The sequence below is a fragment of the Spermophilus citellus genome (assembly GCF_964194105.1).
Source record: "Spermophilus citellus genome assembly, chromosome: 16".
NCBI classification, from domain to species: domain Eukaryota; kingdom Metazoa; phylum Chordata; class Mammalia; order Rodentia; family Sciuridae; genus Spermophilus; species Spermophilus citellus.
In genome coordinates this window covers 64953395-64981303 of record NC_138196.1, presented here as the reverse complement: position 1 = coordinate 64981303, position 27909 = coordinate 64953395, and the positions used below count along the sequence as shown (strand labels likewise).

At 40.9% G+C, this 27909-nt stretch overlaps 1 protein-coding gene across 1 annotated transcript in view; it reads right to left on the bottom strand.

The window, feature by feature from the left end:
* Nucleotides 1–7385: 7385 nt before the first annotated feature.
* Nucleotides 7386–27909, bottom strand: part of MFAP3L (microfibril associated protein 3 like) — a 38330-nt gene continuing 17806 nt past the window's right edge. The window contains exons 2-3 of the mRNA XM_081269712.1: nt 22979–23405; nt 7386–9866 (exon numbers count right to left, since the gene is read on the bottom strand). Coding sequence (XP_081125838.1) covers nt 8935–9866; nt 22979–23276 — 1230 coding nt within the window. The 5' untranslated portion in view covers nt 23277–23405 and the 3' untranslated portion in view covers nt 7386–8934. The remainder of the gene's footprint in view (nt 9867–22978; nt 23406–27909) is intronic.

Here is a 27909-nt window from a genome sequence, read left to right as displayed (position 1 = left end):
TCATATGAAGAGAAAACAGAATAAAATTTAGAATAAAAATAGGAAATCAAACATCATAGTTGAAGTATCGCAAGGATTTTTGTGTTTAATCTGAATTTTGAGTGGAATATATAGATGTTACTGATGCTGTGATTATAAAGAACCCTTTGAACCTGATGAAAACGAAGAATCTTAATTAATTCATCATATTCAAAATAAATGAGCATTTGGATGATGCTATTCCACCAAAGTCTGCCTTTCACTATTAGTGGGAATTATTTTTCAAAAATGATTTGACAATTTTATTTTTAAAACAGAACACTAATGAACTTAGATCCAAATGCTTTAAGCATTGAGGGGACAACCATGAGTAAGACTGAAGAAATTTCTTAACTAGAAATTATGTAATGAGTACAATATTTTGTGATTTTAGTAATTAATTTACATATGCTGATGCACCTACCATATGCCATATTTTACCAATTCGTTGATATCTGGCGTGGCTGGTCCTGGGTGACAATATGAAAAAATTGCTTTTCAATTTTCTCATGCCTCCAGGGGACAGCTCCTGCCTCAGTCTTCCAGGAAGCCAGCACTCATGGTATTATCTGGCCACTCAGGAACCTCCACCCAGTCCAGTCCTGCCGATCTGCTGGGAGTCAACATTTCTCCTCTGCCCTCTTCAATAGTCCTGTTTCTCTAGGTGCTCACATTTCAGTGGGTCAGGTAGAGAATTAACATGAAACCAATTCATACTAGGAACTAAGGATCCTGACAAGAGTTAATGATGATCACAGGCCTAGGACATTTGCATATAAAAATATTACTCAGAGGAATGAATCCTTCATTGTGGCATTTCAAGGGCTTTGAATGAGGACCTTTGCAGACTCATCAAGTGATTCTGTGCAGGAATAGGCCCCCTGCACTTTCCTTGGGTTTGGATCAGGCCTCTTCTCTCAACACTGTGACCAGTTGTCTTAATTTTAGTACTTGAGATGGTAATAGGCATTAGGCTCTCACTCAGACCTGTAATGCTTTCTTTCTTTCTTTTTTTTAAAATAATCTTTTTTTTTTTAGAGAGAGAGAGAGAGAGAGAGAATTTTTAATATTTATTTTTTAGTTCTCGGCGGACACAACATCTTTGTTGGTATGTGGTGCTGAGGATCGAACCCGGGCCGCACGCATGCCAGGCGAGCGCGCTACCGCTTGAGCCACATCCCCAGCCCGATGCTTTCTTAATGTAATATCAGAATTGATAGATGTCTCATTATCGCCATGATGCAGTACAGTTAAAGTTAGATCTTGTCTTATTCAAGGACAAGAATGTGAGGACCACCAGAGTCACAGAGGTTGTTTTTTTGCCCATGATTTTTTCTTTAAAAAAAAAAAATTGAAGATTTAACCAACGGGTGTTTTACCCAGTCCTTTATAGCCTCCCCAGTCTCTGGGATTATACAGCCATGTGCCACGGCCACCAGCTACCCAAGATTTTTTTTTTCTTCGCAGTGGTGAGTACTAGACATTTTGGATCTGGGAGTAATCTTCTTTCCTTGAGACTTGGTTAGACATGTAGAAACTATGTCTTTCTTCTATATTCTGCCTGTCTTGGCTGCAAGGGCAATTTAGGGTATGAACTGGCTGTTCCAGAGTTCCTACATTGTGACCTAATGCTACCTCAGATTCAAGGCCTCTCAAGAATTCTCTAGGATTTCAAGTGTGTGAATGTCCCCTCTCTTCTGCAAACTACCCCCATCTTCATTGTACAAGCCATTCTACAGTGCTGGGAAATCAAACTCCAAGAAATGGATAAATTGGCACATATTTTTATGGAAAATCATACTTATTACAATTGGTTCCAAATAAATTCCACTTGTCTAATTAAGCAGATTACTGATTTAAAAAAGTGTGTTCTGTACATACCAATGTCTGTAACAGTGTCATTCACAATAGCCAAGTTATGACACCAGACCAGGTGCCTGTCAACTGATGAATAGATAAAGAAATGTGGTATATACACATGATGGAGTTTTATTCAACCATAAAAGCCATAAATGAAATTATGGCATTTGCTGGTAAATAGGTGGAACTGGAGAACATCATGCTAAGTGAAATAAGCCAGGTTCAGAAAGTCAAGGCTCAAATGTTTTCTCTCATGTGTGGAGAGAGGAAATTTTTTTAAAAGGGATCTGTTATGGCTTGGATATAAGGTGTCCCTTAAAAGCTCACACGTGAGACAATGCAAGAAGGTTTGGAGGAGAAATGACTGTGTCACAGCATAATCTAATCAGCAGATTAATCCCTGATGGGATAATTGAATGGTGGCTGGGGGCAGATGGGGTGTGACTAGAGGAACTGATTCACTGGGGGCGTGGATAAGGGTATATTTTTTTGTATCTGGAGCGTGCACTCTCTGCTTTCTGATCATGACCTGAACCTCTTCCATCCACCATGATATTCTGCTTTGGGTATGTGTTAGGGAGGTGGAGAAAGAACCTGATTTTGGCTTTAACGTCTGTTATGGTTTGGATGTGATTTGTCCCCCAAGTTTCACATGAGGGAGGCTTGGTCCTCAGTATAGTGGTGGGACCTTTGAGACGGGACCCAGTGGAAGGTCCATGAGCCACCTGTAAGGACTGGTGGGGCTTTCATCCCTCTCTGGCCCTTTCAAGATTTGATCTCTTCCTCTCACCTGCAATCCTGGATTCTAATGTTGGCATCCACTATGGAGGGACGCAACCAAGGGGAGCCCTGGCAAGAGGCTTTGCCTGGCTGTTTGGACTTTTGGCATCTGAAACTGTCAACCAAATAAACCTCTTTTCCTTACAAAGTTAGCTTGTCTCATCATAGTAATGAAAAAAAAAAAAAAGACTAATACAACATCCCTATCAGCAGAAACCATTTGAAACTCCTGTTTCCCAGTGGTACATGTAGTTAGTGTAGTAGCAGCAGGAGTGCCCAACCTTTTATATGGATATAATTTTAGTATGTATTGTCAGTAAAGCAGACAATTTTCTTGTGTCAGGAGTGCATTAGGTTCCCAGCTCAACAAAGACCAGGGACAGTGTTTAAGACTTTTGACTCAGCACTTAAAAATCTATCAACAACAGAATAGTCTACTACATGAGTTCCCCATTTAGGATTTCACTTGCAAGATGTTCAAGTAAAAAAAAAAAATTATATATATATATGTGAATGCTGTGTGTGTGTGTATATTATTTTTTTTTAAACCACTCAATTATTTTGCTTGTTTGGTGTGCTCTACAGAAGAATACTGACTTTGTCCTTTTGGTTAGTTTTTCACTTGCTAAGTCTCCTTTCTCACCCACCAGGACACTCGCCTCTTCTAAAAGGAATCAAGCTTTTGCAGCTCAATGATCCTCAAAGTACCTACTTGGCCTTAACCTTTGATTTGGTGTTGTTCAGGTAATCCATGGTGGTTCCGTTCCTGATACCTCCTCTTTCTGTGCACTCTTCTGAGAGTTTCCCAGTCATTTTGGCAATCTTAAGAGCAAGTCTGATGTTGCGTGCTACAAATGATTTTGTGATATAGATAAAAATCTCTTTGAAATTTGTCAGGAAAGAGTTAAATCTTCTGAAGTAGGATATAATTTTGCAGTTTTACATAGAAAAATGGTTCGTTTTTTTTTTCTTTTTCCCAAGAAATACTGCAGATGCCAAAAGTGGGGATAAGAATCCACTACAGATTTATATCCCTGGGAAGAGTAAATCAGGCTACAACGACATGCCCTTCAGGTAGGACATGATACACATTCCACACACCTGTGCAAACCCTTTATTAAAGCAACAATCAAGATACAAGATAGATCTTTTTTTTTTTTGCTACAGTAATGACAACTTATATTAGTCATTTGTTTACATCCTTAATATATTTTTAAAAGTGAACATTTTATAGTTCACAAAATCATCAGATTGACATTTTTCATCTTATTTTCCAATTTAACAAAGGACATTCAGAACTACTGAAATACAGCAACCCAAACACAGGTGAAAGCGTCTTCTTTGATTATAACATTATTAGCTGTTACATGGTGCTGGAAAGTTACATTGGGAGGCTTTTATCACTGGTCAAATGAAAATAATTTATGCCAGAATAGTCTTAGAACTACTTCTATTTTTACATTTCCTTTAATAGCTTTCATTTTGATTGTAAGATTCTTAGCATTAGCCCCTTAATAAATTCCACCTCTTAAAAAACAGTCATTTAAAGAGTGTCATCATCCTCACATATTTTCTTGTATAACAGGTAAACACTGAGTTCTTTGGGAAATGTAATAAGCAATTCTGTTCTATTTGATTATTTTCCCCCACAATTGATCTGTTTAATCCAAACCTGCTCATCACTGAACATAATTATAAAAATGTCATTAGGAAGATTAACTTTGCTATCTATGTTGAGGGTTTCTTTTTTAATGAATAGGTGAATGTAGAAGTGACCAATATCTTGAAGATAACAGGTGCTCAAAATATATGGGTGAATATACAATGAGGTTTGGTAGATATTTAAAGTTAGCTTAAAAAGCAAGACTAGAAATAGGAATTACTTTGGGGAATGCCAAAGGAATAGGTGAAAATAGGTAAAGGATAGTAGCTGAATTGTGCTGAGAAAAAAAAAAACAGTATCTGAAATATAATTTAATGTTCCATTTCTTACCAATTGAAAACACTGAAAGGAAATCTCCAGTTAACAGAAGCAGAGGGATTGCCATTTATGTTTTAGCACTGATACACCATATTTTGAATGCTGAAAGGTGACTGATTTGCCTTCCTAAAATATTTCTTCCAGCAGCGGGGGCTGGTATTTCTACAGTCGAAGTGGTTTGTGTTGGCTGCATTGCACGCAGCTCACTGATGGTCAGTGTCCCTGTTCAAAACATGCAGGTGTTCTCTGTGCCTGACATTTTCTTCACATGCTACAGAGCTAAGCAGATCCTAGATCACTGGTGAATAACAACCCAAGCATTAGATTTAAAACATGCTATCTATTAAAACAATTTACATAGCCATGATCCAATGCACTCAGTCTACCTGTCAAGTTGCTTTTTTTGTAATCTCACATGTGCCCTTCCAAAGGAAGTTGAAACACTCAGACTTGTGCAATTGAAAATGAGTCAAACAATTAAAAAGACGAGGGAAGGGAATCCCAGAATCCACTGTGTGGGATGTTGGGCCTTTCAGCCTTAGTTGTAGAAAGGCTTACAAGCATCCCCAACGAGATGGATATAATGACATGGCACGACAAAGTGGTGGGTGAGAACACTCAGGCAATTTTAGAGTGATTCCTTTATGTTATATTTTACATACATCACATTTGGTTCCTAGAGATTTTAGTCAAGTATTTCTTTTTGTCAAGTATGATGTACAAAAAGATGAGAATAGCAGTAGATGTGCCCTAAATATATGAAAATATAATATATAAAAGAAAACCATTATAAATTACATAGATTTCCCATATAAAATTCTGCTTTGTACCCATTTAGAATAAATACCATCCAAGTTTATAGATCATCTAAGTGAATTAAGTATGCACACATATGTGAATCATTTTTAGAAGTTCAAGAAAAAAAATTGCTAGAGATATGACCAAGAGGACTCAGAAACCAGAAGTCGTTTGGTTTTAAGAATGACTACATAAGACCCAGAGGACATGGCTTGGGATTTAGCGTTGGAAATTTTAAAACTGCTCAAATAAGTCCAGTGTATGAGTGTGTGTCTGTACAATAATTCAGCCACACTTCTAAGAATTCCTAAGAAGCTTGACAGTTCACTTTATTTTTGAAAAGTCATGAGGTCTACATTTCATATTCTAGCATAAGGGCCTCTCTCATTTCATGAATGCGCTAGGATGGAGAGGAACCGCGTAGGATTTCTGGAAGGAGAAATTTTCATTATCAGCCAAGCTCCCTGTAAGTTGGCTGTTATATCAAGAGCATTTTGATGCCTTAAAGAAGGAGTTTTGAAAATCTATATCATTCCTGCCCCACCAGTCCAAAGAAGAGAGACCAGACCATTCCAGAAACATTCTTTGGTCACACATTTCAGCTCTTGTTTCATAAAAAAAAGCTGCCCAGTTTATTATCCCTAATCAATCGCTACATGGAATGGATGCCTTCTGTGGTTTTCTTGTGGAAATCAGCATGGGGTTTGGTGGAATGAGAACTGGATAGAATGGGGACAAGTTCACCTGACATCACAGATGAGTTTCCTAGTCTCTGTTGCTATTTTGGGCTTATAATTTGAAGGTAAGAGTTTGTTAATCTCCACAACAATTGAAAACCTTTATATTCTAAGAGGGGGAGACAAAAAACTTACCTGCAAATTAAAAACAAAACCATAACCCAGGGATGGGAATAGGAAAGAGAGTGGAATGAATCCGACATAACTTTCCTATGTCCACATATAAATACATCAGTAGTGAAACTCCACATCATGTACAACCAAAGAACAGGATCCTAATTAGAATAAATTATACCCCATGTATGCATGTCAAAATATACTCTACTGTCGTTGTACATCTAAAAAGAAAAAATTTTTAAAAATCGGCAAAAAAAAAAAAAAAAAAAACCAAGAACAAAACCCAACCATAATCCAGATAGCCCAAACAGGAATGATGGTCTTTTGACTGCTCACTACTAATTTCTTTAGGTGAACACCTGCCCCCACCACAAGATGCTTCCAACTAGGTGACCTTTAAAGGTATGTCTGGTCAAACTGTGCCTTGCCAGATCACCTTCCATATCAGTTACCTATAAATAAACCCATCATCCATACCTCTCCTAAAGCCATGCCCATTGACCTCAGTTACAGAGCCAGACACCTTTAAGGTGAAGTATGGATCACAGGAGCATCCAGTCTCATGCACCCATTTTTGCTCCCATTTGTTCTTTTCTTGTGCAATGGGGATTCCTGAGGATTGAAAACATTCCATAAAACTCTGTTTGAACTTGAGGGATGTCATGGGCCACTGAATACTGCCTGCATGTTTTACAGATGAAAAAAGATTAAACCCAGGAAGAAGGGACCTTTCCAAGATCACTTCCCCAGATGGTTAGAGTGAAGACTATGTGGGTCTGCTCTCTCACTGTGGCCCATTTAACCTCTGACTTCATAGCCCCAGATGCTCATCACACTCGATAGGGCCATGACTCCTTTGCTTTACATGAAGATGCAGTAAAATACCGCTCATCCTAAGACTGAATCTAAATTATAGAAGTGGTCCTAATGATTTTGGGGGTGGGGTGGGGTGGGGGAGGAGAGATTCCACAATTTGTTTAAAATGCTATGGTTTTTCAAAACTAATTCTTTTTTTTTAAATATTTATTTTTAGTAGTTGGTAGTTGGACATGATAACTTTATTTTATTTATTTATATGTGGTGCTGAGGATCGAAGCCAGGGCCTTGCACGTGTGGGGCAAGTGCGCTACCACTGAGCCACCAACCCAGCCCCCTTTATTTAAGTAATACAGCATAAAAATATTTGGAGAACCCAGGGATGGAAGCAAAAAATCTTTAGAGTAATTGTGAAAAAGACTGAAGATGTTAATATTGGTCTCTGAGAGCGTGATGGCGTTCGGAGCTCATCTAGTCTGCCCCCTCTTACAGACAGGGAGAGTGAAGTCCAGACTTGCCCCATGCCAGGCAGCCAGTTATTGGCACAGTCAGGGAAATATTAAGCCTCTGGATGACTAGCTTTATCTTCTTTCCAAAACATCACGCTGCCATGTGGGATTAATAATTCAATAATTTTGGCATAAAACTTGATGGCATGGTTCTCTACGCCATCACCCTAGTCATTCACTCTCCCTTTCAAGAACCAGGAAGTCAGTAGGTCGTTTACACAAATGGACCTGGTTATGCACTTCATTGATCCTTGTATTTATTGCCCTAAGTCAAGTGTTTTAGTTGACTGACAGTGCGTGGTCCTGCAAACCCTTCTGAGATGCCAAGACTCTATGACCTATAGGAATTCATGAAATGCCTCTGTCTTTGGAAGCGATACATTTTCCAGGTAATGAACCAGTCTTGGTTTGGAGGATTATGTTACTTCAGTGTAAATAGTTTTCATGAGCAGAGTGGGTATATTTAACCTTTTACAATCTCCCTCCACACCTCGGTTGAGCTCCCCAAAAGGCTCTCAGAATTGGACAGGTAAACACATTTTTTATTTGACTATTAAAGTGCGATTCTGGGGCAAAGTATTTCTCAGTTTCATTAGAGCAGCTTCATTGGAAACAAACAAACAAAAGCAAAGTATGAAAACAGACCTGGGGAATGAAAAAAATAATAATAATGATCCTAGCAACTACTTTGGAACATTACAAATGACTTGCAGATATCAGTCCTAGAATGGGTGACTGATACCAAAGCCTCTGAGGTAAACCTTTCCGGAGAAAAATAAAAATGAAGGTGATAAAGAGGACTCCATCAGAAAGAGCAATTAGTATTAATATAATATCAACTACTCTGTTATAAAGGAACAGTGAACATAAATAAAACTGAGAAGAAAGTGCAACAAACCCATGGACGTGCGTTTGCTATTGTAGCAGACCTATAATTTTTAAAAGGAAAAGCAATGCCGATGCATTGGACAGAGCTCTTGAACTCAGGAATATCTTACAGTAGTGTACTCTTTGCCAGAAGGGCATCACCAATTAAGGGGTTTGGCAGAAAATGGCCAATTCTAAAATTCCTATCATAAGGACGGATACCTTCTGTGTGACACTATCAATTCTGCACCCTGATCTTTCTTGCATCCTTTCTACGGAGGAGGTTCCAGTCACGTAACCTGTGCGCAGCTGTTTCCCCTTTTCCAATGGTCTCACTCCTACCTACAGGGATGAGTCTCCTGGTAAGGCTTAGCGGCAAGTGCGAACTACATCTGTGTTACAAGGAGCAGCCCCTGATTTTCTCGATATGCATAGCTTTTCGGAGTTGCTATTAGACATGGCTTTCGTAAATAATGCAGGTGTTTTTGTCATGTGTCACGGCTGGCTCTGTTACTTCCAGGTGAGCTGGTGGCAGGCCTCGGTCTGACACCTCCACAGGTGTCGGCTCTTCGGATGTGAGCTCGGTGGATGTTATATCTGTAGAAGGTTCTGCAGTCTCCGGGGAACGCTCGGCTGAGGGTTCTGTCTCCTCTTCATCTCTGACCTCAAACTGTACCCCCTCTTGGTCGTCCACGTGATCCTTTTTGGACTGGGGGTGAACAGACACCTTGATGGCAATCTGCTGAGGCTGTTCGTGCAGCGAGGAGGCGTCCGAGTCAGCAGTGGGAGAGTCACTCCGCTTCAGAGAGTTGGGGATTGTGAACACCTCATCCCTGTCGGTGGCCTCCTGGCCTTCTGGTGTGTGCCTTACAAAATTCTGTCCCTGCTCCTCCAGCCCAACCACTTCCATGATTTCCTCCATGATGGTCCTGCAGTTCATGATGAGGGGAGGCAGAGGCACACTCCTGGCGAGCTCTTCGATGTAACGGGCGAACTCCATGGTTTTGAACTGGGTGACTTTGGCAAGCTCTAGGGTTTTGGCTGACGTGATGATGGGGATCCGCTTGGCGATCTCAAATGCCTTCTGCAGCTTCTCTGCACCTTCTGTCCTAAAGAACTCGTTGATGGCTTTCTCGGTCTTCTTCAGGTGGCTGCTCATCATGCACAGGCGGGTGATGTTGAGGATCATGACGATGGTGAAGGCCACGAGGCAGACAACCATGTAGTAGACGCCCATGTCTCCAGAGGTAAAGATGACTCTCAGGGTCACCGTGTTGTTCACAGTGCCGTAGATGTTAGAAGCCACACATGTGTACTTTCCGCGGTCTGAGAAGGACACCTTGGTGATGTTCAGGAGGCCGCCACTGAGCATCTGCCACTTTCCTGCCAGGAGAGAAGAGATTATAACCAAGGACAGAGAGTCCCCATTACTACAGACATACACTGGATCTCCCAAAACATCTCGTAACAGTAACAAGGGACACTGGCTCAATGTGCTCACTATGGGCCAGTGACATGTATTAATTCGTTTCATCTCTATACCTGCTCAGTGAGGCGATGCTAGTACTGGACCCACTTTATAGGATAAAGAAAACAAGGCCCCCATTAAACAGTCTTCCCAAGGCTACATGTTTGGAAGTAGTAAAAACTAGAAGAGCGAATGTGTATTCAATGAAGAGGCTGTGTTCTTTTTTCTTGTTTCTTTTTTTGTGGTGCTTGGGATAGAACTCAAGGCCCCACGCATTGCCAGGCAAGGGCTCTAGTCACAAGGCTGTATTCTTCACTACCACACAATATGGTACAACTCCACATCCTAGTGGAAAACGAGAGGAACGATCTGGAAAACATGGCTCTTATAAAAGAACTCCTTAACCGTAGCATCTGATTTTCTGGACTGCCTGTGAGTATGACTACTGAATACATATTCCCTGAGGATTTTAATGCCTCTCAGAATATAAAGCATTTAAGATTCAATATCGAATCGGGAGTAAATCAATTATAATTGTTTACTTGGGTTTCTCATATTTGAGATTGATCTTATCCCTCTACAATCTCAGTTAACTGGAACACAATTTATGTCATTAATTTTGACAATCTGCAATGAATACTCTAGACGACTTCAAGTTACAGGCTGATAATGTGACGGTTCAGAGGCTGGGTATGAATTCCTATGGGTTTGCTTTTAGCCTTGCCAATAAATTAGGCCCATGACAAGAAAATCAGCCTGACAAGAAAGAATGCACTTTGAAAAATGCAATTCTTCCATCCCCTCCCTGGAAAGGATCTTGTGCTGCTTTGGGAGTGAGGTTCTGAATCCAGCGACGTTCTACATTCATTCTTAGTTTACCGGCAGCTCAGGAGACCCCTGGGAAACACGACACTAGGTTTACTTCCAGGGTCTGGGGGCTGAGTGAGAAATGAAATCCAACTACCTCCCTGGGCTGTTCTATAGAGCAAGGAGTCTCCACACCAGGCCTCTTGGGAGTTCTAAGGAGCAGGCACATATTTCTTGATAAGAGCACTGTAATTCCCTGAGCCAACCAGAGAAACCTCTACTGAAAGTCGTGACAGTTTAACCCACAGCTTTTAAAAAAGTATCTACTCTGCATTTTATTTTACTTCTTTCTTTCCCTTATGGCAATGACTTTTACTTCTAATTAAGAGCTTCATGCTTCCCCAAATCAGCACGCTTAAAAACAAACAAAACCCAAAAAACTCTCAAGCACATAAGTGACCAGGGTCTCATACAACTGTGGAATGCAGCAACAGAAGGCCTGTTCTATTCCAATGTCCTCTGTGCCAAGGAACATTCCTGAAGAGGCTCAAAGGGGCAGCGAGGTACCTTCCTGTAGCTACTTGTGCTACTGGCTCACTGGCTGTGGTGAACTTGGCAGGAGGCCTGTTGGTAGATGTTGACACATTACTGTGCCTTCTGAAAGGACATCAGTGAAGAGTGGCTCCTGGCATCCCTCAGTAACATGTTTCCAACAATTCAGCCAGTGTACTGCCCCCAGGAATAGACAACACTGGTTTGGGAAGGCTACACATACCCAGTATCTAGTCTGTGACATTCTCTCTCATTCATGGGTGAGCTTTCCACAGCTCTTCTTCCCTGAGCATGAATTTTGATTCTTCAGTTGCAGATTAATTCAAATATACATGACTTGGGCCAGGGAAGTTACTATTGTCTTATTTTATATTTGCACGTTTTATAAAATAGACCATGGCAAGAATGGGAAACACACACACACACACTGGTTGATGGAAAGCTTATTCTATATGGAAGGAACTGGATTCCAGAGATTTACAGACTAGACTTGTGGGAATTTCTCATATTTATCTTTCTCCTTTTGTTGGGAAATAAAGTAGGAAATAGGGTGCAGGACATCGAGAAGGTGCAGTTACTTCTGTGGGGAATGACTAGGATCAATTTGCTTATCTCTTCCTTTTCCCCAAACCGTTTTATGGAGAAACCCTGTAAACACAAGGACACAGTGGTGTATTCTTGGGCGAAAAGAAGAAAAGCAGAAGAGAATACTAAATAAAAGAAGCATCTGGTAGAAACATAAAAGTTTTTTCCCTATATCTGAATAACAGTTTTAATGGTAATTTTATCTAATTGTTAGAGAAAAAGAAAACACAAAAATACATACTGGTTACAAGGTATGGATGTTTTTCTCTACTGAATATTTTAAAATGTTTCTGAACTTGACCTCCATAGTTCTTTTCCAAGATGATTTTAATTGTGGAACTATATCTAACCTGGAACCAAGCAGTTGAACTCAGACAACTTGTAGATACTTCAAAAGTTTGTTGTTACAGTGTTAAAAAGGACATAGTTTGGAATCAAACTCAGTCTAACTAGCCAATACCAGTGGTTCATTTTGGGAAGAGTGTGAGATGTTTGGCAGATGAAGAATGACTTGGGGAACATATTCTGATTCTTAGCCCAGGACTGTGGATCCCTAGAATAACACTTCTTAGATACTATATCTCACACTTACTCTCTTTTGTTCTTAAAGTCTGAAGACCAGCCATGCATCTTTAACTTCACTATAAGCCATGACAAATATGAATTCACATACTATGATCCTACAACAGTTGAGTTATTACCAAAACCCTAGTCAAATGGCTGAAATCACAGTTCTCTGCCAGCAATTTCTTGTTCTAATGTAGGACAAAGGCATTGAAACAACTCTTCAGTTTTCAGTCCTTTACTAGATTCCTCTAGAACACACACACACACACACACACACACACACACACACACACACTTATTTGATGGATTAAGGTATTATGAATGCCATTTAGGATTCTGTTCATGTGTGATATGGTGAAATGAGTATGTGACCTGGATTACAGATTCTATTAGCAGACCATCAAACAAGTCTAAAGTTTCAGAAGGCAAAACAAGTACAGCGCGTGCGCACACATGCACACATACACTTACACATGCACATCCAAGGACTATGTCAGAAAAACTATAGAGTTCTGACCTTCCAACTTCAAAGGTTATACATGTCTGTCTCTCTATGCTGATACATACATTCATTCCTTTCTAGAAATTAAGACTCTAAATACTTTCTCTCAGCTTCAGCTTCCCCTTGGATTAGTGAAAACTAGATTTCTGCATGCTCTACTACTGCATAGAGCTCTGAAAACTTGAATAGTAAGATATCCCACATTCTGTCCTGGGTCTTCTTCCACCAGGTTGGGGCAGACTAAGAAGAATCTCCACACTGTACCTGCCCAGCCAGGAACATTTTGAGGACATGCATCTCAGTCTAAAAGTACCTTGCCATGAGACTTGTTCTGGAAGGGTTCTGGCTTTGGCTGCCAGACATTAAAAGATAAAAATTACATATATATGTGTGTGTGTGTGTGTGTGTGTGTGTATACACACACACACACACACACACACACGCATGATGACTGTCACAGGATCTTCAGTGCTACCCACATGAAGCAAGTATATACAACTTGATGTTCCCAACTAGTTTAAACTGTAACTGAATAGGAATGTCAAAGCTATGCTTTGAATTTTCATGAAGCTTCACTGCTTCTGTACAAATAAATACCTGAACTGCCAGCACCTCATGCCAAGTCAGTTCTGGAGGTGATGATTTTGGAGGCAATAAAAGAGGTAGACTTAACCATGAATATAACAAGGTAGACCTGTATGTAAAGCATTCTTCCCACCAGCTCCTTATTCACTTCCTATGCCTTGCTCAAATTGTAGTGTCCCTTGGAACTTGCTCACCCCTTCTCTCCCCACTGCTGTCTTGTAAGGTGAGGCACATACTAAACGCTGCATGTGCGTTGTTGCAGAACAGGAGATCACCCAGGAATCCGTCAGTCTTCCCCCCAGAAACCCCCTGCATGTGAGCAGTGGGGACAATCTCTCCTTGCAGATGTGTGTCTGAGCTGTAACTGCGGTGCCCGCGCTATTCTACACAACAAAGCTGACATTTTTAGAAGGGCAGCGATCTTTTTTTTATCTTGTTCGCTCAGTCAATGGATATCACTGAACAAATCGTCCGTGTACCAGGCTCCACGCTAGAGGATCAGAGTACAAAGATGAGTAAGAAGCGATTCCTGACTACAAAAACCACCCAGCCCAACAGGGAAACAGATTCTGGCAGCCAGGTCTAGTGCCTGCGCTGGGGGTGAGCACCAGGATGGGGTAGGAGAGGGGCAGCGCTAAGCCTCTGCGGGGAGAAGAGGGATGGGAACACAAGTCCAGAGGGGGATGGGGGAGGGAGGGAGCTTGTGAGCAGGAGCAGGAACACGTGGGGGCTGCTGCAGCTGACAAACCACGTGTAAAACTGAGGGGTGGGGGTTTGGATGGAGACAAGGCTGGAGAGGAACGCAGGGCCAGATCACCGGAGAGTCCCACGATGGGAGCTCTGCCCCTTTTACCTTTGTACCTCATTTGCCATGAGCTTTCCCAGACAGACCTGTCTTATTCCCTGTCCAAAGGGGTCCCAGGACCTTCCCACCCACTTCCTCTCTGCCTCTCCTACCTCCCTGTGTCAAGTCCCTGCCTGACCCATTAGCCCAGTTCAAACCCCACCATCGTATCTCCCTTAGACCCCCAAGAAAGCTATCTCTGATCCCTGCTTAAGTTGGTGAGGAAAACCTGAAAGTCTGGAAGCAGATGGAGCTAAGTATAGGGATTTTTTAAATGAGGAAGACAGCATTTCAAATCAGTGGGGATGGATACTCTATTGGGGTAACAGTCTGGTCACTTGACAAAAACTAAAGGTCAACCCCTATCTTATGAAATGTATTAACAAATTTCAAGTACTCTGAAGATACAAATGTGAAACTAAAAGTAGATTAATAGAAGATATAAAATATTTTTTAATAAATTTGGGATAGAAAAACCTTTTTTTAAGCATCTGAAGAATATCAGAAGTGTGCAGGCATGGTTGTGCATGCCTGTAATCCCAGCACCCCAGGAGGCTGAGGCCAGAAAATCTCCAAGTGAAACCATCCTCAGCAACTCAAAGAGGTCCTAAGCAACTTAGCAAGACAAAATTTAAAAAAGGGGGGGGGGGTGCTCTGGGGATGTAGCTCAGTGGTAAAGTGCTCCTGGGTTTAATCCCCAGTGCCTTTAAAAAAAAAAAAATCTCAGAAGCTTATATAGGAAAATGCAGATTTCCTCCAAAAATCAAGATTTTTTTTGCACTATAAAACATCATATTACAGAAAAGCTAAAAGCAAATGGCTGGGAGAAAATTCTAGGATATTTGACAGACAAATGTTTAATGACTATAAAATTTAAAGAACTCCTGTGAATTAAGCAAGTCAAGACAAAAACCCAAAAGAAGAAAATGGGAAAAGGTCATACAGTCACGTATATACATATAGCAATACTAGTGTCTATTTTATTCTGCTGCCCTTTTTATCCCCTCTTCCCCTCCCCTCCCCTCCCCTCAATGTGATTCTGAAACCTGTACACTCAGAAAAATGAGAAATTATACCCCATTTGATTCAAATATATAAAAAAAGAGAGAGAACTGGGGAAATGTGAAAAAAAAATAAAATGGGAAAAGGATATGAACAGGTAATCACAAAACAGTGAATGCAAATGGTGTCAAAGTATACAAGATTACTACTGATTAAATAAATTAAAATTAAAAGGTGTCAAAGTAAAGTTGACCTTTCATACTGCTAAAATAAGGTCATTGATTATACATTATCTTGCTGAAACTGTGGGGAAAAGAATACTCCCAGGCATTGCAGGAAGAAGATAGGCTGGTCAAACCTTTGGAAGGTTGATTTGGAGGCATCCAACAAAATTTAAAATGAATTTAACTTATGACTCACTTTTAGACTCCTTGAAATTCATCAAATCAGGCAAGCCTAAACTGGCAATTCATACATTAATGAATGCAAGAAAATCAAGATAATGAAAAATAATCTCCTTTTCAAAATAATGTTTCTCTCTATGGATATAGTTCTAGAGCTTTCTTTCCCTGCCAAATGTCTCTGTGAGAAGCCATAGCTCTGTCCCATACCAGGAAGGTGATTAACTTGGCATAAATGTGCTCAGGGGCTGGGGATGTGGCTCAAGCGGTAGCGCGCTCGCCTGGTATGCGTGCGGCCCAGGTTCGATCCTCAGCACCACATACCAACAAAGATGTTGTGTCTGCCAATAACTAAAAAATAAATATTAAAAATTCTCTCTCTCAAAAAAAAAATTCTCTCTCTCTCCCTAAAAAATAAAAATAAAAAATAAATGTGCTCAGCATGGTGGCCTGCACACATTATGGCACAGTGTGATACCAATAGAGCAGTGTCAGATAGACCTTTTAGCAAAAAGATTAATAGCATCACATGGCTGCAGCTAAACTTAAAAATAGCAAGAAATTCTGTGCAATAGGGGTTACTGTGACTCAATATGCAACCAATATATGGCACCAGCAAAACTATCTATTGCTTATGCAAACAACTTCTGATCAGATTACTGCTGCATAGAAATGAGCAGTATTAACTAACACACACAGGAACTGAAGAACTACAGGGACAGTCTAGACTATACAGAGACTCTGCAATCAGTTTTTCTCCAAACACCATGTTTACCGAAATCCTAAATCGTCCCAGCTTTTCTGGAGAATCACTAAGCATTGAAAATTAACAGTATGCCCAAATGCCAAGCTCGTAGAACTTTCCACAAATTACTTATTTGAAGGAAAGGATTTTTGTCCTCAGAGATATCATATATTGGTGAATATGAATGTATAAACAAACCAACGTATGGTTTATCTAGATCCCCAAAGAGTGGGATAAACAGATTAAAACTCTGTTCACAATCTCCTTTAGATACTTGGACTCTTAAGTTACACATAACCCTGGCTTTCCAAGGAGGAGAGTTCAATCTACCATAACAAATGTGCTATTTTCTTGAAATCAATGTACATAAAAATATTCAGGTGGTGAGAATTCTGACCCATGTTTATGCAAACATGAACAGAATATTCACTTGAACGAGTTCTCACACTAAATTGACATTCTTCAAATTGGCACAAAAAATGGTGTTTGTGCCAATAAATGTGGCGCATGTTTTGCACTATGTGAAATATAGACTACTGCAGAGAAAGGATCCATGCCTTTTTACAAAACAGAATTGAAAACAAATTTAGTACTGCATGGCTGCACCTGTTTCAAGGCTTCTGCAGTAGATGACAGCTCCTTGAAGCCACTGCAAAGAGTCAGGCTGTAAATACCACAAGCTGCAAGGGCTCTTGCGCTTCCACCTGCACCCACCAAGCCTCCTAAGAGACCTCTTCAGAGAATACCAGGGCAACTCGAACAAGCTATTTTCTATGTCATGTGGAGCAGAGGTAGCCTGGGACAACACAGGCTCAGCTCAGCTTTCAGCTCAGGAAGGTGGGGGTGGAAAAATTTTGCTGTTTAGAACCTGCAGTTCTGTTATGCTTAAAGGTATTAATATCTGAAAAGAACCTAAAGCCTTTTTACATTCTGGGAAAGGAAACATCGGATCCTCTAGCTAATTTGATCTAGTCGTTTTAATTTTTTTAAAAAAGTGCCAAGCATGTAGTTCCATGTGGGTTAGCAATAGTCTTTTCTGATGGTATCTACAGGTAGTCTCCCCAAACAAGAGCACCCTATATTTGCTTCATTGGAATAACTTCCATTTTGGGAATCTCTGCTGTTATATGTATTGGAGATGGAGCTGGAGGGTTCTTTTTATTTACTAAGACTGAAGCTATATGGGCTCACATCCAAAAGGGAGCACAACTTTCTTAGGAAACACACAAAGTGGTAGTTCCCAGGTTAGCCCTTAATATGGTTGAATTTTTAAAACAAACCATACCATAAGTTATACCCTTCTTATGGAAAACTACATTATGGGTTCAAACATCTGACTTGAAAATCTACTTGGAAGGTTTCCTTTCAGTTAGCCAAAGGGTGTTCCTTTGGTTGAGCAGGGTTCTCAATCTTGGCACTGAAGCATTCTGGGCTGGATAATACTTTGCTGTATACTGTAGAGGTCTCTCCTGTACACTGTAGGCTGTTCGGCAGCATCTCTGGCTTCTACATGGTAACATCATCCCCCTCCCCCCAAACTGCATTCTCTATTTTGATAACCAGAAATGTCTTCAGATTTGGCCCTATGGGCTCTGGGTGGAAAACAGGTTCGGGTTCAGAATCACTGGATTGGCAAATATAAAGCTTATCCTGTGTCAGCTGTGTATCCTTTGAAATTTCCACATACTCTGCTTTTCAGAGATGGAAGGATATTGGAAATCAAAGGGCACCTTTTACACAAAAGTGATGCACTGGGAAAGGAGTCCTCTGAAGGAGCAATTTACAAACTTGCTATCATTGTGGTTATACCATTATTTTGAAATTTCAAATAACATGTAAGGGTTATTGATTTTTGGGGTGTTTACTAAAAGTTTTTAAAAGATTGAGAAATCGAGTTTGAGAATTAAGAAATAACCCAGAAAACAATTTCTTTTCTTTACGAAACATGCTACGTGAAGAAACTGGGATTTTAACATTTGAAATCTATTGTGAGGATATTATAAAACATACTACCATTAGAATAATAATAACCACCATTAGAATAATAACAATGGCTGCCATTTCCTGAGAGCTTGGTATGTTCCAAGTACTATGCTAAGTATTAACAATAGTTTTTTCAAGACTCAAAACCCCACTTGGAAGGTAGTACAAAAGTCTTATCTATATTTCATAAATGAGAAAACTGTGGCTTGTTGTCTCTCCCAGAACCAGTTAAAATGAGTTTCACAGCTTATTAAAAAGTTCACACATGCACACAAAAATAACAATGTAAACTAAAGGTAAAATTGATACTAATGAATTCCACAATACCAGAGCAGCAGCCCTGACCACTGTGAACTTTATACAACTTAGCTGACTCATATGCCTTTTCATTAAAGTGGTGGTGACTCCAGAGGCTGAGGCAGGAGGATCTGGAGTTCAAAGTCAGCCTCAGCAAAAGGGAGGCGCTAAGCAACTCAGTGAGACCTTGTCTCTAAGTAAAATACCAAACAGGGCTGGGGATGTGCCCCTGAGTTCAACCCCTGGTACCGCCCCCTCCCCCCAAAAAAGGATTTAATTATTTTTGGTGACAGGATGTTACAGGAGTATGAAAAATTCACAGAGGGCTGGGGATATGGCTCAAGCGGTAGCGTGCTCGCCTGGCATGCGTGCGGCCCAGGTTCGATCCTCAGCACCACATACAAAGATGTTGTGTCCGCCGAAAACTAAAAACTAAATATTAAAAAAAATTTAATATAAAAAATTTAAATCTCTCTCTCTCTCCCCCTCTCACTCTCTCTTAAAAAAAAAAAGAAAAATTCACAGAAAGCCTAATTTAAAGGAAGAATTTCAAATTTAATCTCTAATAAGACAAATGTGTTTATAAGGGTCTATATTAGCTGGTTTGTTCTCTCTCTCTCCTTTTTGTACTGGGGATTGGGGACTACACTCAAGGGTGTCTACTACTGAACTACATTTCCAGACCTTTTCATTTTCTATTTTGAGACAGGGTTTCACTATGTTGCTGAGGTTGGCCTTGAACTTGTGATCCTCCTGCCCCTGTCTCTGGAATTTCTGGTATTAACAGGCCAGTACCACTGCTCTGGCTCCAGCCAGCTTTCTTGAAACACTTACTTATCATACATTAAAAGTGCTAATGTAAATTTCAATGGTTTAAAGTCACAGTAAGAAGCCATGGCAAAAATACAGTGGCTTACTAGTACTTGAAATAATTGGGGCTTTTTCATAACACTTCCTGGAAACTACACATTTCTACTCTACCTCTAGTAAAAGGCAAACAGAGAACAGGAGGTATTGTGGCCATTTGGGGTTATTCCTGTTGTTTGAATTCCGAGCTACTTCTGTAATATGGATGATGGACCGTCCCCAACAACTCCAGAAGGTGAGCTACCAAAAATAATCTCCTTCCAGATGTAGATTACACATTCGCTCCTCCTGACCCTGTGAAAGTAAAGTGATAGGCACCAGAGAAGCCAAGTGAACCAGCTGCTGCTCCTGCCAGTGACAGGAAATAGCCCATTCTGTCTAGGACTGGTGAGACTGGCATGAATAACAGCTATCTCACTTTCTCAGCATGAGCGAGAAATGGAAGTATTTCTTTCCTGGCTCATCACAAAGCAAGTGAGTGGTAGCAAGTGATTCAAAGTGCTGTCACGTGTGTGTGTGTGTGTGTGTGTCATGTGCAGACACCGTGGCACCAATTCTCACCCTGTCTAACTTTGATGGTGGTCATGATGCCTCTTCCACCCATAGATTCCTCCCACATTTCCTCAGGCTGGGTTAGCTGCCCTACAGTATTTCTGCAACCTTAAGGGCAAGCAGATACTGTGGCACAGAGGGAGAATCAACACCAGCTGGCCATGCTCTGGTTGTGTAATGTCTGCCCCACTGACCCAGTTTCTCATCTCTATATGGGAGGATTAATAGCGCCCACTGCCATGCTTGTCGTAAGGATTAGAAACAATACTGTACTTAGTACAGGGGCTTAGTGAGTGACAGTAGTTGTTAATGATGATTACCTTGATTTTTTTTTTTTTTAGTTTGGTTTTAATGGTAGTCCTAGTGTACCTAGGTAAGGTGCTGGGATGTCAGCATTAGTTTTCACTCCATATTCAACTCTGTTGAATTATGAGTTAAATATGGCTCCATTTAAATTTCTAGCCTATTGGTTTGAAAATTGAGATCTATGTCTGTGTTATGAAATTGACAGTTCCTCCATCAGTAGTGAAAAGTTAAGGATTATGGGTTCTTTAACAGGCCATTCTAGCTCTGAGTTCTAATATTTAAGCTCTCATTTCTGCTATTTTCTATGTATTGCTTGGTTGGTAGGTGTAATGCTTTGTGTAGTACCTGATGTAATTTCTGCTCTGAAATTACTATTATTATGCATTATAATTATAAAAGCTGAGCTGGAACATCAAGTACTAGTGTTGTGAGTGCTTTTTAAAAATCAAAAGTGTACCTTATGAACTTAAAACGGTTAACACAGCAAGGCTGCTGGCTACAAGAGTGCTAAGTTCGGATAGAGTAGTTCTCTATGTCAAAGGCTTTCAAAGAGCAACCAAGAGCTTGGAGTTCACTGACAGGTTGCCACTAACGACCATCTGAGCATCCACAAATGAAGAAAACTGAGCCAAATATGACCACCATCTAGTTCAACTCCTCAATATACAGATGACGAACGAATAGCATCTGCTTGCCAATTAGTGAGTCCACAGTTACAAGGACCTTTTCAATGAAGACGTCACACATTTTAGGTACAACTTTGGAATAATGCTCAAAGAGTTGTGAGTAAAATTTAGGCCCCAGCACGATGCTGTTCTGACTTAGCAACCAACCCAACTCTTCAACACCCATGGATAACCTTTGCTTCAGGGTCCATGTGAAAGGTAGATTCAGGCTTGGAGTCCTTGTTCCCCTCAATTCAGTCACCCTGATATCTTAGCAGTGGCCCTACATTACAGAAAGATCTGGTAAGCTACAGAGGCCTGAGTGTGTCTGTTACCATAGCTACCACCCAGCTTTCATAAGTGTGATGTCACATCCTTCTGATGTACAGTCGTGGAGGAAATGGAAATCAGTGTGGGGGGGGTGTTCCCTCAGCATTCGGCTCTCATTAGCTATGGCTCTAGTCATACCCACTTAATTAACAGCAGGACCTTGGGAAAAATGTCAGTAAAGGGGGATTTGAACTGTAGTGTCTGGTCAAGGCCCTTTTAGCTGGAAATTCCTATGGTCCTACAATTTTACTCAAAGGGGAAAGATTTCCACCCTCAGCCTAAACATCCATGATCCACAATATATAATATTTTGACTTAAGGGAAGAAGTTTTATTATACTGTACAGTCTTGGATAGCTAACCCAAAGCAATGTCAGTTATAGCATTACTAAAGCCCACATCCCAGGCAGCTAGACTTCTGGCCGCCTTAACCATTGGGAACATGGCAGGCTGTGACAGAAGTATGTAATTGCAAGAAAATTCCATTCACTTAACTCCTGAGGAGTTAGGAGGCATTAGCCTCGATTCTTTTTGGAGCAATTAAGATAAAATGAAGGAAAGAGATTAAAAATGTAGGTTTTCCTGGAGCAGAAGCTCTTCTGGGGATTGTTCACTGGTTAAAGGGGAGGGCCCAACAGGAATGAAATAAAGGAATAATCTGCCACTCCAGAACAATGATCTTTTTACTCCCCCCACCCCCCTGCCCTACTTTATCACACAGCGAAATGCTGAGGAAAGTAGATTAACTCCTTCAGGTCAATCAGATCAGGCCTGGGTTTTCAGACAATTACTTCTCACATCTAAAACAAGAAGTGTACCGATTCCCCAGGACTCCATCCTCTCTCTGGCTGGGCTTAGGAAGGTCATTCACACTTTTTGGTCAGAAACTCATTCATTAAAAACCCATCGTTCTTCTACTGTCCTGTGCCATTCTTAGGATTGCATCCTCCTTCCCTCTTGGCCTCAGTCGGGAAACTTCAGCCAGGTCCCCAGGAACATGAGATGACCATTGCCAGTGGCTGAGAATTGGCACAGAGATTTCTTTTAAGAAGCGTGGTCTTCAAGTCCACAGTGGATGAATTAAACTGACATTCAATGATAAACAACTGCTATGTTGTTTATACGAGCCATTTCCATGGAAGAAAACAAGACTCCCTTACAAACGGAACATGTACTTAGGGTCTCTATAATGGTTTCGAGTTCATTATAGAATTCCAAGAAGCCTTTAAAAGACTTCAATGTTTGCCTTTTATTTTCTCATCAATGAGTGAAAAAATGAATTAATTACTGCTTTGGATTTTTAAGAATATATATTCTCTCTCTAGCCTCTGAAAAACAAGACAAAATAGTATTTTTAAGTGATTTCTATGAGAACAACTAGCATGAAGGGTGCTGGCCTGCAAGACTGTGTTTATATTTTATGATATTCAAAGCCTACCTCCTCCTTTCTCCTTCTCATCCTCTTCTTCCTTCAGCAGCTTGCCAATGGAGTTATACCACTTAAACTGCAGTTCAGGGTTGCCATAAACACTACAATTAATCAAGGCACTGTTCCCTTCCTTGACTATGATATGGTCGGTTCTGGTGATGATAACGGGCACAGAGCCCAAGACCACGTCAGTGCCATTTAAAGTGCTGTTAGTCACACTCTCAGCAGTTGCTAGAGTGGACATGAGGATTAAAAAGGGCACAGAAGGTAGAAAGCACAAAGTCAGATGGCTCTTCAATAGATCCATCTTCTTTGCTTGCTCGGTAAGGCAATAGATGGTTTGCCAATGGAATCTTGTCTCAGACAGCACACTGTTCAGAACGGGCCATGGGGCAAACCTGTCCTGGATCCATGGAGTTGGTGCTTCATTAAGAACCTGTTAAAAGAAGAAAAACCACACACACACATAAATATTAGCATTTATACTTTCAAATGCTATTTGTAAAAGAATAAAAAAAATTTTAAAAGATACTATTTATAAAAAGTTAGCAATCCAGCTAAAATACAAACCCACATCATTTTTAAACAAGACACAAATCCAGAAGGTGTTCCGATGTTAAGTTCTATTTTTCACAGAAATTTTAAACAGTATAACTTTGCTACTTTTTGCTGTTAAAACATATAGCTCTTATAGGGCTCGGGTTGTAGCTCAGTGGTGGAGCGCTTACCTTGCACGTGTGAGGCCCTGGGTTTGATCCTCAGCATCACATAAAAATAAATAAATAAAAAATGGAGATATTGTGTCCATCTACAACTAAAAAAATTTTTTTAAAAAATATAGCTCTTAGTAGGAACAAATATATTCCTTTTACATTGATGTTACCTTATTTCATGGAGTTCAAAAATTGAGGCTTCTTTCATACAGCATTACAAGATTTCTTTCTAACCCGTCACCTGTCTTCATTGTGACCTTATTGATCACCGGAGGTGTTTTCTAGTCTCTTCCAGTAAACATGGCTTCCAGCCTATCTCACTGCTTCCTGCTCCAGGTCAGCCAGCATTTGGAAGGACTCTCTGGAATGAGTCTGCCATTCTCAGAACTTGCCATTATGACTTCCAGGACATTCCTTCCCTGCACCTCATGCAATTTCCCCTGCACCTGTGAACTCCCTGCTTCTCTCTCTCTCTCTCTCTCTCTCTCTCACACACACACACACACACACACACACACAAAATCCCCTGGTTTCAATACCCATCTGCCTCCTAGAGGCAGGGGGCATCATCAGGATGTGTGGGGTGGCACTTTGGGTGGTTACGCTTCCATGTCCAAAGAGCTAACCTTCACCTACTCAACTCTTCATTCCAATCACTAATTCTGCAGCCACACCTAGTCTACAAATTCTAAGTTCTGAGGTTCCAAGTAATTATGAAGTTCTAAATAAATCATCTTTTAACTGCAATTGGCCATCCTTCCAGATATTACTCCCCTCACTAGGCTTTCCAGGTTTTGTTGTGTGTGTTTGTTTCGTTTTGGTACTGGGCCAGGGGTGCTCTATCTTTGAGCTACATCCCCAGCTTTTTTTTTATTTTTATTTTGAGGCAGAGTCTCCCTAAGTTGCTCATGCTGGCGCTGAACTTGTGATCGTCCTGCCTCAGCCTCCTGTAGCAGGAATTAACAGGTGTGCCTGATGCTTTCTAGCACTTCTGTTTTTCTCAGTCTCTGTCTCTTTGCCCCCTCCTGATCTGTAAGCTTCCTTTCTGCCTCAGTCCAGACTCAAATCATATAGACTACAATCCCCCAAATCCTCAGTTCCTGTCTTCATGCACATGTACTCTGTCAGTCCATGACTTTGATCAAACCTGTTATCCGAGCTCCTACACCCCAGAGGCTGGAACACACTGGAGAGAACCGTGCAACCAAGTAATTATTTCCAAAATGAAGGAATGATCTCCGACCTCACCGGGCCCTCAGTGACATCTGGCAGTTTGCTTGCCAGTGCTCAGCCTGCTTAGTCTCCTGTTTCCTTACTTGTATGGGCATCTTCAGCTTGCCAATCAACCATCTTGGCACAGCGGTATTCCTACGTTTTCAAGACAAACCAACACCCCCTTTCTTCTGTACTAAAACGTGCAGGCATGAATTCCCTCTACCCATCTTCCTACCTTTTGGAAAGCATCCTGTGCCTTATGTTAAATCCCTCACCTGCCATTCATTACTCCTCAAACTACTGTTTTCAGAATTTTATCTGCTGTTTCCTTCAACAGCTCTTGTTCAGGGCTACCTGTCATTCCTAGTTACCAAGTTCTCATCCTCTCCTTACCAAATATTTGTGGCAATTGAAACTGTTAACCATTCTTTCTCAAAACTCTCCCAGGCTTCCTCACTCACCTTCGGATTGCTCTCATTACCTCCAGAATTTCACTGGCCTCTTCTGTTGATCCACAGCTCTTTCCAAGTTCCCATCCCCAGCCTTTGCTCCACTCACAACCTAACAACTCCCAAGTCCACGTTCTCAGTCCTCTTTCTGATTTTAGACTGATGTGACCAATTTCCATTGGATGTCTTTACCTGGACCCTAGATGTCTTACTGCAATTTAATGCAGCAAAACTGAACTCATCATCTACAAAACATGCCACATTTCTCAGATGACTATTTTTTTTTCAATGCAATCACACAAGAGTCTTTATTGCAAGCTCGAGCCTGGACTCACAACCATTCCCAACACAGCGGTCCCAGGGAGTGAGTCCTGGTCCTTGGTTCAGTGCGATTTTATAGGTTTTGGGGGGATTTGGATGCCTATTTTTAGTTCTAGGGACCACCATTTGTGCTGTGCCTGGGTATATCCTCAATTCCTCCATTGTATGCTCCCAGAACACTGAATCACACATTGTTGATTTCACTTTTTAAATACTGCCTGGATTTGTTCCATCATTGCCATCTCCTCTTATCAAAAATTGTGTGGTGGTAAGCCTCAGTTCAGGCCTCTCCAGCTTCTCACCAGAAACCATGTGCCAGCCTTCTGCATGATCAGCCCACCTTCAGTTTTTCTTGCTTCCCATCGAGTGCCTATAAGGTACCAATCTATTACCTGGATTTTTACAGTGGTAAAATTGGCAACAGTGCCTGCATTATAAAATCTGATTTTTTTTTTTTTTTGCTTTTTATCAATTCAAAAATATTTATTGAATATCAATATTTTTGGTCCTGAGGAGATAAGAGAAGACAAGAAAGACCTTGAAACAGACAACAGATGAAGTACATGTATCAACAAGGATTTCCGTTAGTGATGAACACTTTGAAAAACACACCACCATGTGCTCAGTGCTGAGTGAGGCAGTTAGGGAGGACTCTCCTGAGGAGGTGGCCCCTGAGCCAGGACCAGTGATACTAAGACTGGGGTGAAGAGTGCTTTGAGAAGAACAATCAAAGCAAATACCCAGGGGAAGCAAACAAGGGAAGGAGCACTGCAGGATGGGCTGGAGAAGTGGACAGACCTAGATCACCTGAGACTCTGTAGGCCAGAGCAAGGAGTTTGGATCTTATTCAGTGATCACTGGGAAATTCTATGCCAGGGAGTTACAGGGTATCATTTCTTTTTAAAAAATCAAGTTGACTGTGGTATAATTTACGTATAATAAAGATGCCTATTTTAGGCATGCATTTTAATGAATCTTGACAAATTTACACATCCATGTAACTACCACCATCAACAAGATGCAGAACATTCCTATCACCACTAAAAATCCCCTGGCGCCCCATCTCAGTTTCAGTGTTCCTATGGGTCCAGTGCTGTTATTTTTGTGTATTCTCCCAAAGAGTTAAGTTTCATTTTCTCCCCATATGGACATCCAGTTGTTTCAGGACCATCTGTGCAAAAGACTCTTCTTTCTTCAATGGACTATGTTGCCTTCTTGTCAGAAACCACCATGGATGGGCGGGTCTGCCCCTAAACGCATTATTACATTCTGCTGATGTGTATGTCCACCCTCATGCCAACACTACATGACCATGCTCCCAACACACAAGGCGTTCCATGAACTTGCTGAAACAGATCTGTCCAAGGGCAGAAATGATGATTCCATCTGGTATGCAATCTCTGGTGGTAATAAATTTGCTTTAGACTGCATAATTTTTCAGTAGAAGAGAGTTTCCTTGGTGGGTGGATTTCCATACTCCCCTCCTGACTTCACTGCCTGAGTGCCTTAGTGACCGGCACATCTCCCTACCAGCAGAAACCCTGGCAGAGGGAGATAGCACAAGCTGCGGTTGCACCCCAGATACTGCTGTGACTCTGGAAATGTATTTCTTTACTTGGCTGAACTTGTGGTTTCCTTTTATCAGGCGGTTGTAAGATGACATGTTCAATATAGAAGAGTCATCAGGGAGCACAGCCCCAGGTTTTAGACAGAAGGGGCCAGGATTGGGGTCCTAATCACATTGATTGGATGTGTGTTTTTGGTTAAGTACTTAACCAAGCACAGGATGATGATAAGGATTCGTGATCAAATGTACATCAAATACTTACTGTTTGGCTTGATAAACAAGAATTATTAGCAGCATGTACAAAGCATCTTTTACCGGAACTGGGCTTTTTCAGTCTATTTTTAAGTTATGTCATTTAAAAAATATACCTTGTTTGGGTTTTGTTTGATACTTTCTTGACTATTGTCCCACCCCCAGAAGTCATTACAGATGACATCCGGCACAGGGTCCTTTGCAGGGACTCATGTCTGAAAAAGTGTGAGCTGTCCCTCTGAGCTCAAAGTGCAGTGAGTATCCTGAAGGCAAGAGCTGGTGTCACTTCTCTTTGACTCCTGATGCCTAAGCCAGAGAAGATGCCTAAGTACCTGGAGTTGAGGGAAAGAGAATCAGAGACAAGACACGTAGGAGATAGGTCCTAGCAAATACGTGGAATTAATACACATTTTTTTTCACCAT